Source organism: Aquila chrysaetos, chromosome Z, assembly GCF_900496995.4.
Source record: "Aquila chrysaetos chrysaetos chromosome Z, bAquChr1.4, whole genome shotgun sequence".
Taxonomy (NCBI): Eukaryota; Metazoa; Chordata; class Aves; order Accipitriformes; family Accipitridae; genus Aquila; species Aquila chrysaetos.
The window spans coordinates 64,472,205-64,487,685 of NC_044030.1; the positions used below are offsets into that span (position 1 = coordinate 64,472,205).

Sequence of the window (15,481 nt, forward strand, 5' to 3'; positions counted from 1 at the left end):
TAAAATTTCAAATTCCAAAGCAGAACGTACTTACCTCACTGCTTCTTATTTTGTGTGGACTGAGAGGTCTCTCTTCCTTGTCTACTTCTACTTCAGCCAGGCGCAACATGTTATATATTGTATCCCCTGTAACCTGTCAAATTTATAAAAAAAGGTTTGAAAGTCCTTGCCTATAATTTAATTATTCCACAAAATGCAAGGCAATTATTATGTGAAGAATTTTGAAAATACAAATGATACAGGAAATAGTGTAAGCATGTAAGACTTCTAAAAGACAGCAAATACAATGCACAAAGGTTTGTTTTTTTTAAATTTAACAGCAAAAGTTGAAAGAATACATATAGCTAAACCTGCATTTTTGAGAGTGTATGCAGGGGAAGATGTCAAATTCTTACTGTGAGCTATGAAACAGGAAAATAAAAGACACTGTGAAATAAAAAACATTGTTGGTTTTTCTTTCAAGTAAATCACGAGGGTGGTAAATTCATCTCACGTTTTTCATTTTCCTGACGCTTCTTGGGTAATTAGAACTTACAAACAGCATTTTCTAAAATGTCACTAGTATTACATGAACTGATTAATAAGAGCCATAATAATATTAGTAAGGTTATTCAAAGGAAGCACGACATGAAAATATAATTTAGAAGAATAACAACAACAAAGAATATAATTATGGGAAACATTTTTACCGGACATGGGAAACAAAGATAACGGAGACAGCTTAGAAAGCACTGAAATATATTTTAAATGTACGTAGTAGCAAACAACACTAAAACAGCCTTTGAAGACAAAGAAACTTATAGTAGCTTCTGTCAAACTCAAACTGGGACCTTAATACATGTAGCAGACCTTTCCAAAGATTGTGTGCTTGTTATTAAGTTCATCTGCACGACCCAACGTAAAGAAAAATTGACTTCCGTTATCATGGGGCCCAGCATTTGCCATAGCAACAAGTCCTCTTCGATTAAATCGCAATCGTGAGTGGAACTCATCCTGGCAAAGACAGAAGAGAAAAGAACACGATTTAAGTGTGTAACTATTTTTTCCAATTCTTTAGCTACGGCTTATTTACATCAATATGCACACACAGAAAATACGCTGTTGATTTCAGACAGTAATAAAACCAAAGTCTTTTGAAACTTAATGCCACAATTGTATTTAAAACCCTATGTTTTCAGCAGAAAAGATTATTTTTAGTCAATGTTTTTTCTTCTTAGTGCCTATAATAATGAAAACAAGTGAACAATCTTCTTTCAAAAGAAACCATAAACACATAAAAACCAACCACTGAAAGAAAAAAATTGGAAAATAGTATATCAATAATAAAGACACATGATTTAATAACTCTAAGTTCTGTCTTATTAACGTTCTCTTTTTCCAATCGTTGCCTAATAATCAATTGCTATTCATTACTTTTCTTGGAATTTATTATCCCCCCAATATTAAGAAGATCCAAGGCATTTCTGAAAGTAACTGCGTTTCAGACATTTCTTGTAAAACTATCACTCTTGTTAACCACTGTTTTTAGGGGAAAAACCCTAATTCACATAAAACAATTGGAAGCTAAATAACAGGTTGTAATATAACAGTGTTGCAAAAACTCATAGGAAGAACATTTTCTGGACCATAAGACAACAGAAAAGGACTACTTTCAAAGCAAGGTGAAAGCAATGAGCATGTTAATACCATGGCAGTATCACAATTCTAAACACTGTAACATTGAGATACCACTAATCTTAAGCAGCGATGCTACTATAATACTGTACTGTATAGTATTATAATACTATAATAATATAATAACAAATATTACATTTGTTTTGTTCTCTGCTTAGGTACCAATCCCTATGAACACATATACAACATTCAGAGACCTTAGCTAAATGAGATATAATGTGCATAAACAATGTACATTTCTGCATCTGATTTTGCCACATATCAACACAACACCTACTCTTCACTCTTCCCCTCCCCTATTTTTCCTTGCGAAGTTCATGCTAGTAAGGTTATACATTTATCATGATATCAGAACAGCTAGACTTAAGAACTCTCAATCCAAAAAGGCATATTCAAAAATACTGAAGCAACATGTGAAAGCAATTACTGTACACGTATTAATGTTGCATTTCTAATATAAGGTTTGTTTTCTCAAAACCTAACATGGTAGGAAGTACAACTGATAGAGAATAACCCAAAATTAATGCATAAGATATACAGATATGTACCTTGAAGGGGGCTCCATAGATTGAATCTCCACCTGATCCAGTACCAGTGGGATCACCTCCCTGCACTATAAAGCCAGGCACTACTCTGTGAAATATTGTGTTATTGTAATAATCTAAAAAAAAAAAAAAAAAAAAAAGAGGATATTCAATACATGTAAGTGGTCTCAAAATCAAACTTTTATCTAGATATGCAGAGGTGTCAAGACTGAAGTTCCAGAAAGCAAGTACTGTAACTGGATTCTGTTATTTCCACTGGGTTCCCTCCTCTACAGCTCAGTGTGACTGCATCTCAGCTACAAAGTATTGTTGATGATATTTATGAAAAGAAACGTGGTGTCCTATGTTTCTGTTGCAAAAGACACTGCACATCCCCAACAAGATGATTTTGATGAATTATTTTCTTTTCAGCCTTTAAGTTTTATCACTGGAATGATACTACCAACATACATCAATTGAAAAGGAGAGCTAAAACTACTGGACTGTCCCAGCCCACATCTCACATACATCGTTAGCCATTTCCATACACCAAATGATTAGCATTTTCACTCACCAGCATGGAACACAGGTGTCACTCCTTCCAACACCTACACTGTACCCAAACTGATCATTTTCACAGAATGAAATATGTGGTATATTTTGCTCCCCAAGTTATCTTCTTTTATCTATCTATCTATCAGATAAGGCTTATGAGATCATCAGAAAACAAAAGAAAACTTACTTGACATGTATTTCTGGTTGATCTTTTTTTTTTTAAATAAATAAATCTGCAGCATGCTGCAAGACAAAGCAGTATCTGCAAATGTTGCAGCATAGCTAAATATATTATATGCTAGGATACTCACAAAAGAAATACTCGAATTTATTATACAAAGCATAGGATCCTACACAGCAGTCAGACAAATTCAGAAAGGAAATAAAGCCCAGTTCTTTAACACTGAGGGTAAATGAACTCTTAGGACTTACCAAGGGCTAAGAAATTGATTTACCATTGCAAAAAATATCCACATCTCCACATTAGGTATAAGAACACAGAACAGGCTGGATCCGTGCTGGAAGCACAAATCCTAGACGTCTATTTTTCCTTAACAGAGGATGGCTAAAAGAACTCTTAATCACTCTATAAATGCATAAATGGGATAATAGCAGCAGCTAGAAAACACATAAAGGCACCAGGTCCTTCACAAATTCTTGTTACAGTTTTCCTCAGTTGGGAGCTTCTCATTCTGGTACCCACTACCTCAGCGAAGAATGTTACAGAGCTTCCATCAACAAAAAACTACAGCAAATGAAACATAAGAAGCACTCATGAAAAAAAATGAAAAGGTAGTAAAGATGGTGATATGGAAACGAGAATTTTGGAGGATGTCCAATATTGCATCATTGCCATTTCATACATACATTAAAGAAGTAGTTATACTTAGTAGAGCCTTGCTGAAAATAAGCCTTCCCAAGCTTCTGACATACAACTTTTCAGTAATACTACATCATCTGCTACATTTGAGAAAACCACCAAAAAAATTTCTTTTTTTCCACCAGATTCCTTCATAACCTTGAAAAATATTGTCTGAGAGTTAATGTTTTCCAAATACAAAAATATTCATTAATATATTAAAGTTAAATCATAGTTATGACCTCTATTTTACAAAAAAAGGCATAAAGATTGCATATGAAATGATTTCAACTCCTCCTCTCCCATTCAGTCATTACCTTCCATACAAAGCTGGATGAAATTTCGACATGCTTTTGGTGCTTCTTTTGACCATAATTCTATATCTATATCTCCTGCTGTTGTTCTCAGCAAAACCTATAAAAATATAGTTAAATACACCATTAGTTTTATTGTAACTTAGTCACTGATCAAAGAATATCATTGCTGAGTTAAAAAAATACTTCTGAATTCATTATATTAGTAACAGTAGTAGACATTCAAACATGCCAGGCAGCTACTGTTAGTTCTAGACAGTATTGCCAGAACTTAAGATACAGTTCTGAAGTGATACGTATAATAAGGCTTCAAGGCCAATGACCTGGTACCTGACACATGACAGAAACTTAAATACCCTTTATCACTTCCATAATGAAACAACACGGGAAGAAAAAAAAATAAGTTATGCCATAAATCTCCAAAGGCATATACCACTCCTACAAGTAATACCACTAAATTCAGTGAGAAATCATAATAAAATTTAGAACCTAACATATAGTCGAGAACAGAGGAAATGAAATTAAACTCTCCAAGGACAGCTCTGCTTTATGTATCCACACAGCACATGTCGTGCCTTGACTCAGGTAACGTCTTTAAGGGCTATATCACCTCAAACTGACTTTAACCAAACCAGCACCACACGACGGAGACCGCCACCACACACACGCAGCGCATATTCTCCTCCCCGGTCCCCCCCAGTCCCCTGCAACATACAATTTCTCCACACCCCCCCATTTCAAAAGCACCCGCAGTGCACACACACCACGCCACACTGTTGCAAATACTTTGATAAAGATTTGATTAAAACAAAATCGTGAGATAGGAGTGTGAAGTTTGCAACGTAGTTATAGAGACTTAGGAACATTACAAACTGTGCTAAGCATAATCATAAGAATACAAGTATTGTTGACAGTCAGTTAACCATAGAATTCTAACAATGATCGGTTAATTATAGTGGTTTGTTTTAAGAAATTGTTATGGACCTTAGTTCTGTTGCTTAGAAACCCTACTTTGATCAAAGTTCTGGTTAATGGATTATGTGAGATCGACCAATGATTGTTTTAACATAAGAATATTAATAAGGTGGTATGATTAAAAGACCAATCATAGAAAAGGAATTAACATAGAATGTACTTTTGTGTAATCTAATATACGATGGCAAGAATCGTACTGCGCAGAATCACCTAAGAGGTCAAGAAGCGGACAAGTGAGGAAGACTATGGAAGACCACCAGAGGGCTTCTGAAGACCACCAGAGACCTCTAACGCGCTTGCGTAAAGGACATTTACATATGTTAATAGTTTCTCGGAAAACTAATGATTATGTATAACATTTCTCGGAAATCTAGTGAATATGTATAACAGGTGTGTATTTAACCTGCATAGTTAAACCAGACAGGGGCACACGATAGGTGGAGCGATCCCCCGTGTGCCCAGCGCTGCAATAAAGGAGTGCCTGCTTCTTAACTTCTCATTGCTGTTAAGGAGTTTTATTCCGGATTTCGGCAACAACACCACACCACACCGCACCACACACCCCCACCCCGCAGAGTGCGCAGCCCCCTCACGCGGATACCCCCGCACGCACCTCCGCGGCCTCCCCAGCCGCGCTCCCCACGCATAGCGCGCACCCTCCTCGCCTACAAAGCCCCCACGGAACACACAGTTTCCTTACCCGCACCCCCCTCCCTCCCCGAGGAGCGCACACCCCTCTCAGCAAGCAGCCCCCCGCCCCCACAGCACGCGCAGCCCCCTCGCCCACGCCGCAGTACAGCTCCCCTCCACCCGACGGCCTGGCCTGCCCACCGCGGCCCCTGCCCCCGGCGAGCCGCACCTTGCCGTTCGTGGGGGGCTCCTGGATGTAGATGTTGCTCATGGTCGGGAAAGGAGCGTCTCAGCAGGTGATCAACCGCCCGAGCTCGATGCTCTAGATACGCTTCCCTTCTAACGCTTCCGACCGCCCCGGACCTCCCGCCATCTTGGGCGCCTCTATGAAGCCCAGGGAGGTGGGGAGGAGGCTGCGCAGGCCAGGAGGAAGGACGAAGGGATGAGTCCCCGGTCGGAGTCTCTACGGGAGTCGCTGAGGAAGAAGTTTTTTCAGAAAGACGTGGAGGCTTCTCCAGACAGCTGCAGTCCTTCCCCGTGTCTCCCGCCCGCTACTGAGGCCCCCCCCGTCCTCACTGTGAGTGGCACGGTCCGAGAGTGCTCCTAGAAAAGCCTTCCGGCGGGGAGAGGCGCCGCTGCAGGCCCGGGCCGGGCAGGCGAGGACGGCGGCGGGAGGTGCCATGGCTCTGCCGGGTAAGGGGCTCCCGGCCGGGTCTGCGGGGAGAGAAGGGGCAACAGCCGGCTGTCCCCAGGGCTGGCATGTTGGGAAGGGGAAATAAGTGGCGGCGGGTTGATGGAAGTATTTGGCGGCGGGGAGGGGCACGCGACCGCGCGTCGCCGTGGAAGTTTCCCCAGAGGCGCATCGACCTGAGGCCGCGGGGGCTGCCGGCGGAGCGACGTTGCTCCGGTCAGTCTGCACAGCCGGTTTCTAACCCAGCTGGCGTGGGGGCAGCGGGAGGGAGATGGCCGGGGGAGGGGGGTCAGGCGGGCCGTTGATGAGCGCAGCCATGCAGTCGCTTCGCCCTAGGCCTGCGGGGCCTTTCCCCGGCGTTTCGGAGAGTGATGACCAAGTGCTACGTTCCTACCGTCTGCTAGTATCACCCGCCGCCTTTAAAGTTAGATCCAGAGAATGGTTGTTGTCAGGCTCGGTTTTCCTCCTCAGCTTTTGTTCTGGATTAACGTTTGTGTCCCACTAGATCATTGTTCAAATAGACCCGTTGAGAGCGGTGGTGAGACAGGGCAGGCAGAAGCGCTTGTGCTCTTTGCAAGGTATTTAGAACTGTGTTAGCCAAACCTATAGCCGTTGCTTCCTAATTTTTTCTTCATCCTGAGGCATGAGGAGTTTGGTTGGAGCACAGCTGAACAAGCCTGAGCTCTGGTAAGCTTCTTCTCTTAAGAAAAGAGAAGACCGTAACAAGCTTGTTCCTATTCTAGAAGGGGGTTTTGAGGAAGACATCTCGCATCTGCATTCAAAGGTTTCTGAAGCTTTTTTTTGCAACCTTGTGCTCCACTGAATTAATGAGGTCCTTAGTGATGGTTGCTGCTGTGTTGTTTGTTAATTTTCTTGAGGATTAATACCTGGGAAGAAGAGGGTGAGAAAAGGAAGTTTCTACTAATTTGTTTGCTTTTAATCATCTAGTCTAAAACCTTCTTTCTAGCATAATTATTTAAAGCCAAAAATAGTAATAAAATTTCAGTCTCAAGAGTTTGGTGGGACTATTTCATGATAATGTTCTTGTCATCTGCTGGGTGTTGCTATTGGAAATCCTGACAAATGGCACCTGCACGTGTTGTCCCACGAGCGGGGGTCGGTACCCGGCGTGCGATAAGCCGGTCTTGCGCACAGAGCCGAGAAATCTGTTTATTTGAAGTCTGCGCAGAGATGGGTGCCAGGTGGTAACTCCACAAAGCTGGCACACAACACCAGAAAACTACAACGTTATTTATTCTGTTACACGATTGGTAAAAACCCTCCTAAATTTACATTCGTTTGTTAGCAGCCACCCTCTCATCTGCTATTGGCTGGTTATATTTAAATTAGCCTCGCTTGCTATGTAGATTAGCACGCAGGGTTGGGGGGGGCAAATTCTTCCAGCCTGGAATTGAGTCGGTGGTCAGGATCTCCCCCTGCCACCTTTACCTTTCCCCTAGTTTGTGCTGCTTTGGCAATCATCTGGCCTTTGGCCCATTCTGGGGCAGGATGTTTCCTTTTATGAGTCTTTAGTTCCCTCTGTTATTCTGAGTAGAATTTTCTGAAGACAGTGCTTGTCTCAGTAAATCAAATTCTAAATTCATGGAGCTGATGTACCCCCTTTCTGGTTCTCTAATTTCCGTCATGGATTTCTTGTTATGTTTGCTTATTTATTTATTTAAGTAAATGACCTAGTTATTCAGAAAACTGTATGTAACTGTTTAAGTCACTGGTTTTTTCATTATGTATTCATTTGGAAGATAGAAGGGCACCCTTTGATTTTGGAAATTCAGTTGTGACTTTCATGATGAATAGGCTCAGGCGATTAAAAGTAAGACTGATGTATTTCGGGGGATGGGTCTCTGGGTTTTCTCTTCTGAGTCACATCCTACTGTGTCTAACTTAACTGTGGGCTCAGATGGGAAAATCACACACTTTCTATACCTAAAATTTGCACTATTCTGGTCCTCCTTCCTGCATATCATCTGTGGACTTTTCTGTTATGCTCTTCACTTTACTCCACGTTTGCTTTCTTGCACCCACTAATTCTTTGTATTTGATGCCATGTTGCCTGGATTCAGAATCATTTAAGAATTTGTTTAGCTGCTTTTTTTTTTTTTTTTTTTTAATAAATTGCTTCCATCTGTCTTTTGTCACTTTTCAGGAGTGTTGGTTTATTTTTTTTTTTTTTTTTTTTTTTTGGGGGGGGGGGGTCTGCTTTTAATTGTCTTTTTAAGACAGTTCCTGTAATTAAAATGTAAATTGCTTCAGAGTTTCCAGTGCATGTCTGTCAACATCCGTGCACTGCTAGAATTTATAAGTACATTTGTAGTGCACAGTTACGGATCACTGGAATGTCACATAGCTATTACTGTGTTCAAACTGTAACTAAACAAATACATAAGCTTTCAGAGAAGTGGAATAATTATTAAAATCATAATGGAAAGATCATAATAAATCAAATGAGGATTTGGCAATAAGTTACATGAAATTAAATGATCTGTAGCAGTTTATACTAGCCAAATTTGTTCTGATAGATTACTGTACAGAAGAGTGACCTTAGAAATGCACTGTTTTGCCTTTAAGTTTTTTTAAGAGATCTTAGTGTACTTAATACTCTGAGGAGCGATCAATCCTGTTGGTGCATTGACATTATCAAGCCAGATTTAAAAGAAACTTGAGAGTTCTGTTTACCAACACCTAATAGTGAAATTTTCTCTTTCAGGTGGAAATAAGGATAACATCAGAGCAGGATGCAAGAAGTGCGGCTACCGTAAGTCTGTAGTAAGCAATATGAAATTACAGTGTTTTCTTCAATTTATGATGTTGGAACAGCTTTTTGAGGAGGGGGCGGGGAGAATGCTCACTTGTTGCCCAGACATTTGTCAGTTTAAATTACCATAATTTTATTTATTTATTTCCTATTCATTTTCTGGCTCTGCACACCTATTGCTGCTTTTGAAAACCCTTGAGTTTCACAGAAGAAAAAGAAGTATGCTGTTGTGTTCATATATACTACATTTGCAATGCAGTTACTTGAGAAACTTTGAATTGAAAGCATGGGTTTTGCTGTCTACTGAAATTAGCATTTGTGCTGCTTCTGAGTTTCACTGCAAGCTTAGGCAGGCAATTCAGACCAAGTTAAGTCCACTCTGCTTTTAAAGGAGGAATAACTTAAAATCTATATGATCTTATTAATCACTAACTCTTGTTTTTAGAACAGTGGAGGGATGGACAGTGTTTTGCAGTGAATTGTGTTGAAATTTTAACAGAGTTATTTAATCTATTTTTTTCATTAGCTTTATCTGGGGTGAAGGGGAAAAAAGCTTGCTTCGTTCTTTCGCTGTAGACTTTGTCTCCAACAAATTTTGTCAATGAATTGCTTTGTGTATCTGTTCTTCCAAAGGAACGTGGATATCAATATAGATTTAGTGCTTCATTTCTACATGCAGTAAGTATCAGAAGCTTTCTGGAAGAGAAGGAAACTTGTAGTCAAATCACACAACCTATATTTATGTTCCTAAAAGTTCTGTCTTCAAGATACAGGTATTTTGTTACGAAGAACATAAGTTTATTTCAGTTGCTACTTGAATTCCTGTGTCTTTAGCTTAGTTTCTCCCAAACCATATCTTCAATTTGTTTTGTTTCTCTTTTTTATTCCAGTAGGTGTATCCAAGACAAGGTTTCTAACTCTGGTCATGATTATTGAGATGTAACTTAGAAAACTAAAAATACTAGTCAAGTAGTAGTTTAGTCGGTATTATGTACTGGTTGTTAAAGATTATGTCTCATAAGCAAATAGGATTCTTTGTTTCACTAGAGGGAGGCAAAAAGAGCAATATATCACACTTGCTGTAGTTTTTAAAATATTTCACTGCATGCTTTTAGGTAATTTCTTCAGGAAGGATCTCAGACCCTTAAAAAATAAAAAGTAAAGGTTGGACAAAATCTTTAACAGAAATAAGAGAGAGGTCGTAAAGCACTATTAAATGGAATAACATTGCACAACCTCTCAAAATTCTTTGAGCTTGTTCAAAGTAAGCCTTCTCCCTCCTCGTTCACAGATTGCAGCCTAGCCTTTTTTCACTTCTCAAAACTGAGTAATACTGAAATAGATGTTCTTTAGTTTCTGGTATTTTTTGGTAAATTACAATTTTTCGTTCTGAATGTTTGTTTTGTTCAGCTGGTCATCTGACATTTGAATGTCGAAACTTCCTCCGAGTAGATCCTCAAAGAGATATTGTTTTAGATGTTAGCAGCACTAGCAGTGAAGACAGCGAGGAAGAAGAACTACAGAGATTGCAAGCTTTGCGTGAAAAAAAGAGTAAGGTGGTTTTTTTGGTGTTTTTTTTCTTAAAGAGCAAATTGGGTAACGGTCTTCTGAAGTACTGGAACTCTCATTTTATCCTTTTTGATAACTACTCTTAGTTCTTTTAGCCTGTGCTTTAAAAATATGTCTTTTAGTTCATGTGTTCAGACTTCAGAGATTTGATACACCTATGTCTTTTTTTTTATTATTATTAATTCCTGTGATAGGAAATTAGTAATGTACCCATTTGGAACATCTTAAAAAGGGCCCCTAAATACAAAAGATTATAAGACTGTTACTAAGAAGCTGCTTAGGAGAAAATGACGTGGATGTTCTGAGTTAATCTTCTGATTATGGCATGTAGTTTAAACATCTTAAAGTTGATAGTAACTCTTAATTCTAATGACAAATACAACAGCTGAATTTCTCTCCAGTTTCTAAGTAGTGTTTTGACTGAAACAGCTAGTGAATTGAATTTAAACATTCATATTTGGAGAAGTACTGTTGTCTGTTTGGAAGGTCTGAGCTTCAACTGTTTGTCAGAGAGAAAATAGGTGGATTATTTAGCAGATACTTGAGTTCATTTGAATTTGGACTCCAAAGAGGCTGTTCCCCTAAGTAAGAAGGGGAGGTTGTTCCACCATAGCATGTTTTAAATGAATGAATATTCTTCCCCTCTGCCCCTTGAAACTTCATGTTTTCTTCTGTTGCTCTCACATTCCAGACTTGACATTCAGTTCCTGCTAAAGATGCTATTTAGGAAGGAGAAGGGATAGATAGAACCCTGTAATTTGCTGGAATACTCAAAAGAAATGGATAGTCTGCTTGTCAGGAGTGCTGAATTGGTACTGCAACAGTCCTTTCTTGGAACAAGTTTCTTTGGAAAAACTTCTTCCCACTTATTATGTACTTCTGAATGTAAAGGTTTTTTTCTGCCCTAAACTAATTGAAGATGGGTACCTGCAGGAAAAACAGCTCTTTAGTTGATCTTGTAATATCCCTGTTTATTATGTTCTTTCTCAAACTGTGGCTGCTATAGGTAAGGAGATATGTATCTTTAACTGTCAATAATCTAGGCAGGATTTTGCCATTTTCAAGTGGCCTCATCTTCTAAAGATTTTTGCACTGTTTGCACTTAGATTTTTGCACTGTTTTCTTAAAAAAAAAATACTGAGTGCTTGTTCGCACGTTCTTGTTCATGTTTTTTAATTGCCCCAAAAGTAATTTGCTTTTTGTAACTCATATTGAATTCTTTCAAATTTCACTCCAGAACATACAGACCAGTAATTTCTATTTATGGTAGCAAATGAATAACTGCACTAGCATGCAGACTCTATGGAAAGTTATTTGTATGACAGAAGTAAGGTGAAATGCTCAAAATTAGCTATCTGTTTTAAGGATAAATTGTAAAGCCAGTATTTTCCTGTTAGCTGACATTGTAATGTGTATTTATGTAGTGGATTTGCATTTCAGAGAATTCAGAAATACTTTTTGAACTGGTGTAGAAAAGCCTAAGGTCAGAAATTTCATCCAGTGTGATAACAATATTGCTTATAAGTGAAATGTGAAGGTACTATACAGTATTATCCAGTGTTAGGGCAGGAAACAAACGTGACCAGATGAGGGGTGACTCTTCTGCCAATTTTTGTAGACAGTGTATTGACAGTAACTCAAATTTATCTTAGTTATGTCATAGCTATTTGTGAAGTGTGAAAAGAGGATGTGTGAATATAATTCATGTAAGCCTAAGGCAATATTCTTTTTTTTTGTTTATTCTAGTTAAATAACCTGTTTTCAGACTTGGGCAAGTCTCTTAAAATACAGGATATGAAAACCTAAAGCTGATGTAAAAATACTGGAAAAGTCACAACTTTTTGCTATGTTTTATGGGCCTTCCTTCATTCTTAGTGCTTAGATCAAAGTCATTAGAATGTAAGTTGTATAAAAAGTTCTGCTGCTGTGCAAAATATTTCTGAAATTGCTATACTAGACCAGAATTCGGAGGAAGGAAAAGAAGAACTTTTAACAAGAATTTTGTAGTAACTTTACATTGCTATTGAAGCCACTCTTTTAAAGCTGATCTTAATTCAGACAAGTGTTTTGTAAACTGTAACTTTTTATCCATAGATCTAAATGAGGAGGAAGAAAAAAAGAAACAAAAAAGAAAAAGCAAAGAAAAAAAACAGATTAAAGAGACCAAGGAAAAGGTAACTCTATCACACACGTATTTTAATTTCAAACCAGAACTTTAGAAATATTCCTGATGTTTGGTTTTTTTTCTCAGAAAACCTTGCTTCTTTTGATGCAAGTTTATTTGCAAGTACATCTTTTGTTTGAAAAGCTTCCTGTTTTCCAGTGAGAACTTGTTTGTTCTTTGGGTAATGGTAAAGCCACAGGCTTTCTGATGCAGAGCTAGGACCATGGAAGTCTAGAAAGTTCTAGCAAGCTGGAGGTCTGCAGGTCTGAGAAAGCAATAGTCCCTCTGACTGTCCAACACTGGGCAAGATGTGGTGGGAAAAGAACAAGAAGTCAGGAGGATTATGGGCTTGGTCCCTGTTGTGGTTTCAGCCCAGCCACACAGCCACTTGCTCACTCCTCCCGCCCCCATCTGGTGGGATGGGGAGAAGAATCAGAAAGGAGAAAAGGGGAAAAAAAAAAAAAAAAAAAAAAAAAAAAAAAAAAAAAAAAAAAACGGAACCTCGAGGGCTGAGATAAGGACAATTTACTGGGACAACACGAAAAGAGAAGTTACAACAACAACAATGGTACTAATAAAAGAGTATACAAAACGAGTGATGCACAGTGCAACTGCTCACCACCCGGAACCCGACGCGGAGTATTGGCATTTTTCCCCTTCCTTGTTCACATAGTGTAGCTCTAACTTACACTTATGAAGACAATAGAAGAGAGTCAGTCTGTTGGCTGTAGTCTTTACATGCAAGTAATTAATAGTTGATCATGTAAACAGTAGTACAAAACTGCGCTTTTGAGTATAATAATCGTGACTTTTATTGTCATCTCAATTCTTCTATGTACGTAATCACTCATCACTGGTGGTTAGAGACCAATATTACCAGCTGCAAGAGCATCCAAATTTGTCATACCTGTATCTCTTGGATTTTTGCACGAGAGAAACACATTAAGGTTTGTCTGAAGGCATTACTGTAGTATTGTTATTGATCATGTGATATTTAAAAAGCTGGAAGCTCTATCTTACTGTCATAGTTTCACTTTTCTGTTGGTCTGTACTCTCAGTCTTTTTCTTATTGAAGGTTGAAAAACACACAACTTGCCTATTCCATTGTTAATTAATCTGTATTATAAACATACTGCTTTTCTGGCATGATAATCTTAATTAGAAAAGTTGTCGTTCAGTTGAACATGCAGACAGAGATATCATAAGCTTTGCAGTGGATACTACTGTACAAATTCTACACCAAATTTAATTTGTGACATTATATAAATACTGAAATTAAAAACCCCACATTATCCTTGTGGCATTTTCCTTCTTTAATTACATATCAATCTCTCTCTCTCTGTTTGTTTGTTTTTTTGGTTTTTTTTTTTTTTTTTTACTAGATCTTCCTCGTCAAGTGCAGCTGAAGAGGATAGGCCAAAGTCAAAAAAACAAAAAGCACACAAAAAAGAAAGACAAAAGGAAAAAAAGAATAAATCTAAGAAAGGAAAACATCATAAAAAGGAGAAAAAGAAGAGACGAAAGGAAAAAAGTTCATCTTCTGATAGTTCAGACAGTTCTAGTAGTGACTGAGGTGCTGGTGTATTTTTGTGTTCACTTCCGCAGAGAATGTGATTTTCCTTTCAAATCAAATTTATTTATGCTTTGCATTGCTGTTGTTTTAAAATGAGATGTATATTTTTAAGAAATTGATTTGCAAATATCAGTGTTTCAAATTATTAAATGGATCATTTGGGAAAAAATTGCTCTTCTATTTCAAGTTTATTAGTACTAAACCATGCAAGTTTAACTAGATCTTCACTCTTATTCTTAGTTCAGTAGTGATTAGTTGTGTTTGGAATCCTTTACACTAGGATATGGTAAACATCAGTTTGCAAGTCTTTGTGTAGAAAGATTTGGACTTAAATATGCTTAATGTCAGAATGATTAAATCAAATTTGGAAATTCAAGTGAGATTTTCTATTATGTTATCCTTTAAATAAATGTATGTTTTGCATAACACTTTCTAGTTACATACATTAGTCAGTAAGTGTAAATATGAAATAGTTCGGGTCCAGAGAAGGGAAAGAATGGGCAATGAGAAGCTAAAAGAGATTGCTGCTTCAAAATTATCTTCTAAAATTGATTTAGTCATAGACTGTGAAACACAATTACACATTTTTTCAAAGTCCTTTCTTTTTATTTAGGTTTTGTTCTTTTACAGTTATGGCCATTTCATCTTTGATAGATGTAAAGTGCCGCTTCCTAACACTAGATGACTGTCCAGCAAGATTGTTTACAAAGGTCTAGGAACCATGTTAATACAGTATGTGGTGATTAATGCCTACATGAATCGAAATAGGAAATTCAAAGACTGACAGTTGACAAGAATTGTGAAACCTCCATTCATTCTAATAAAACTCCCATTGAAAAGTTAAAAAACAAGCAAACAAACCTCTTGTGGAATGTAAGCAATCTATCATGAAGTCAGTAGCAGAATTTACCACTTGCTATCGGGAGCAATGTTAAGCATGTCAAAATTTTATAACTGGATTCTGGTGTATCCAATTCATATCTTGTACTGTGGTGGTGTACAGGTTCAAGACAGACTGATATTTTTGAGTTGAGCAGATTTTAGATATATAATCCTACCCCAGAAATGCCTAAACCTCAAAGTGCCTATGTTTACAGCTTCTTGAAAATGCTCTTCATGCCTGCAGTTTTTTGTTTTGTTTTTTTTTTTTTTGCTTAGACGCAGAATGCTTCCACCTGAG

General features: G+C 38.1%; 2 protein-coding genes across 4 annotated transcripts in view; one reads left to right on the forward strand and one right to left on the reverse strand.

The window, feature by feature from the left end:
• The window catches only part of CWC27 (CWC27 spliceosome associated cyclophilin), a 119,120-nt gene extending 113,119 nt beyond the window's left edge, over window positions 1–6,001 (reverse strand). The window contains exons 1-5 of one of the 3 annotated variants that reach the window (XR_005931524.1): window positions 5,761–6,001; window positions 3,930–4,026; window positions 2,223–2,335; window positions 850–993; window positions 35–133 (exon numbers count right to left, since the gene is read on the reverse strand). Coding sequence is in view for 1 of the 3 variants with exons in the window: in XM_030003777.1 (XP_029859637.1) it covers window positions 35–133; window positions 850–993; window positions 2,223–2,335; window positions 3,930–4,026; window positions 5,761–5,802 (495 nt within the window). In the remaining 2 variants the exon portion in view is untranslated. The remainder of the gene's footprint in view (window positions 1–34; window positions 134–849; window positions 994–2,222; window positions 2,336–3,929; window positions 4,027–5,760) is intronic. The other 2 variants (XR_003921823.2, XM_030003777.1) reach the window with 2 other exon arrangements.
• An 88-nt stretch (window positions 6,002–6,089) lies between these two features.
• Window positions 6,090–14,677, forward strand: SREK1IP1 (SREK1 interacting protein 1). The gene is made up of 5 exons (XM_030003778.2): window positions 6,090–6,224; window positions 8,948–8,995; window positions 10,406–10,554; window positions 12,677–12,738; window positions 14,111–14,677. Exons 1-5 carry the CDS (start codon window positions 6,212–6,214, stop codon window positions 14,298–14,300), a joined length of 462 nt encoding a protein of 153 aa, XP_029859638.1. The 5' UTR covers window positions 6,090–6,211; the 3' UTR covers window positions 14,301–14,677.
• The last annotated feature ends 804 nt before the right edge of the window (window positions 14,678–15,481 follow it).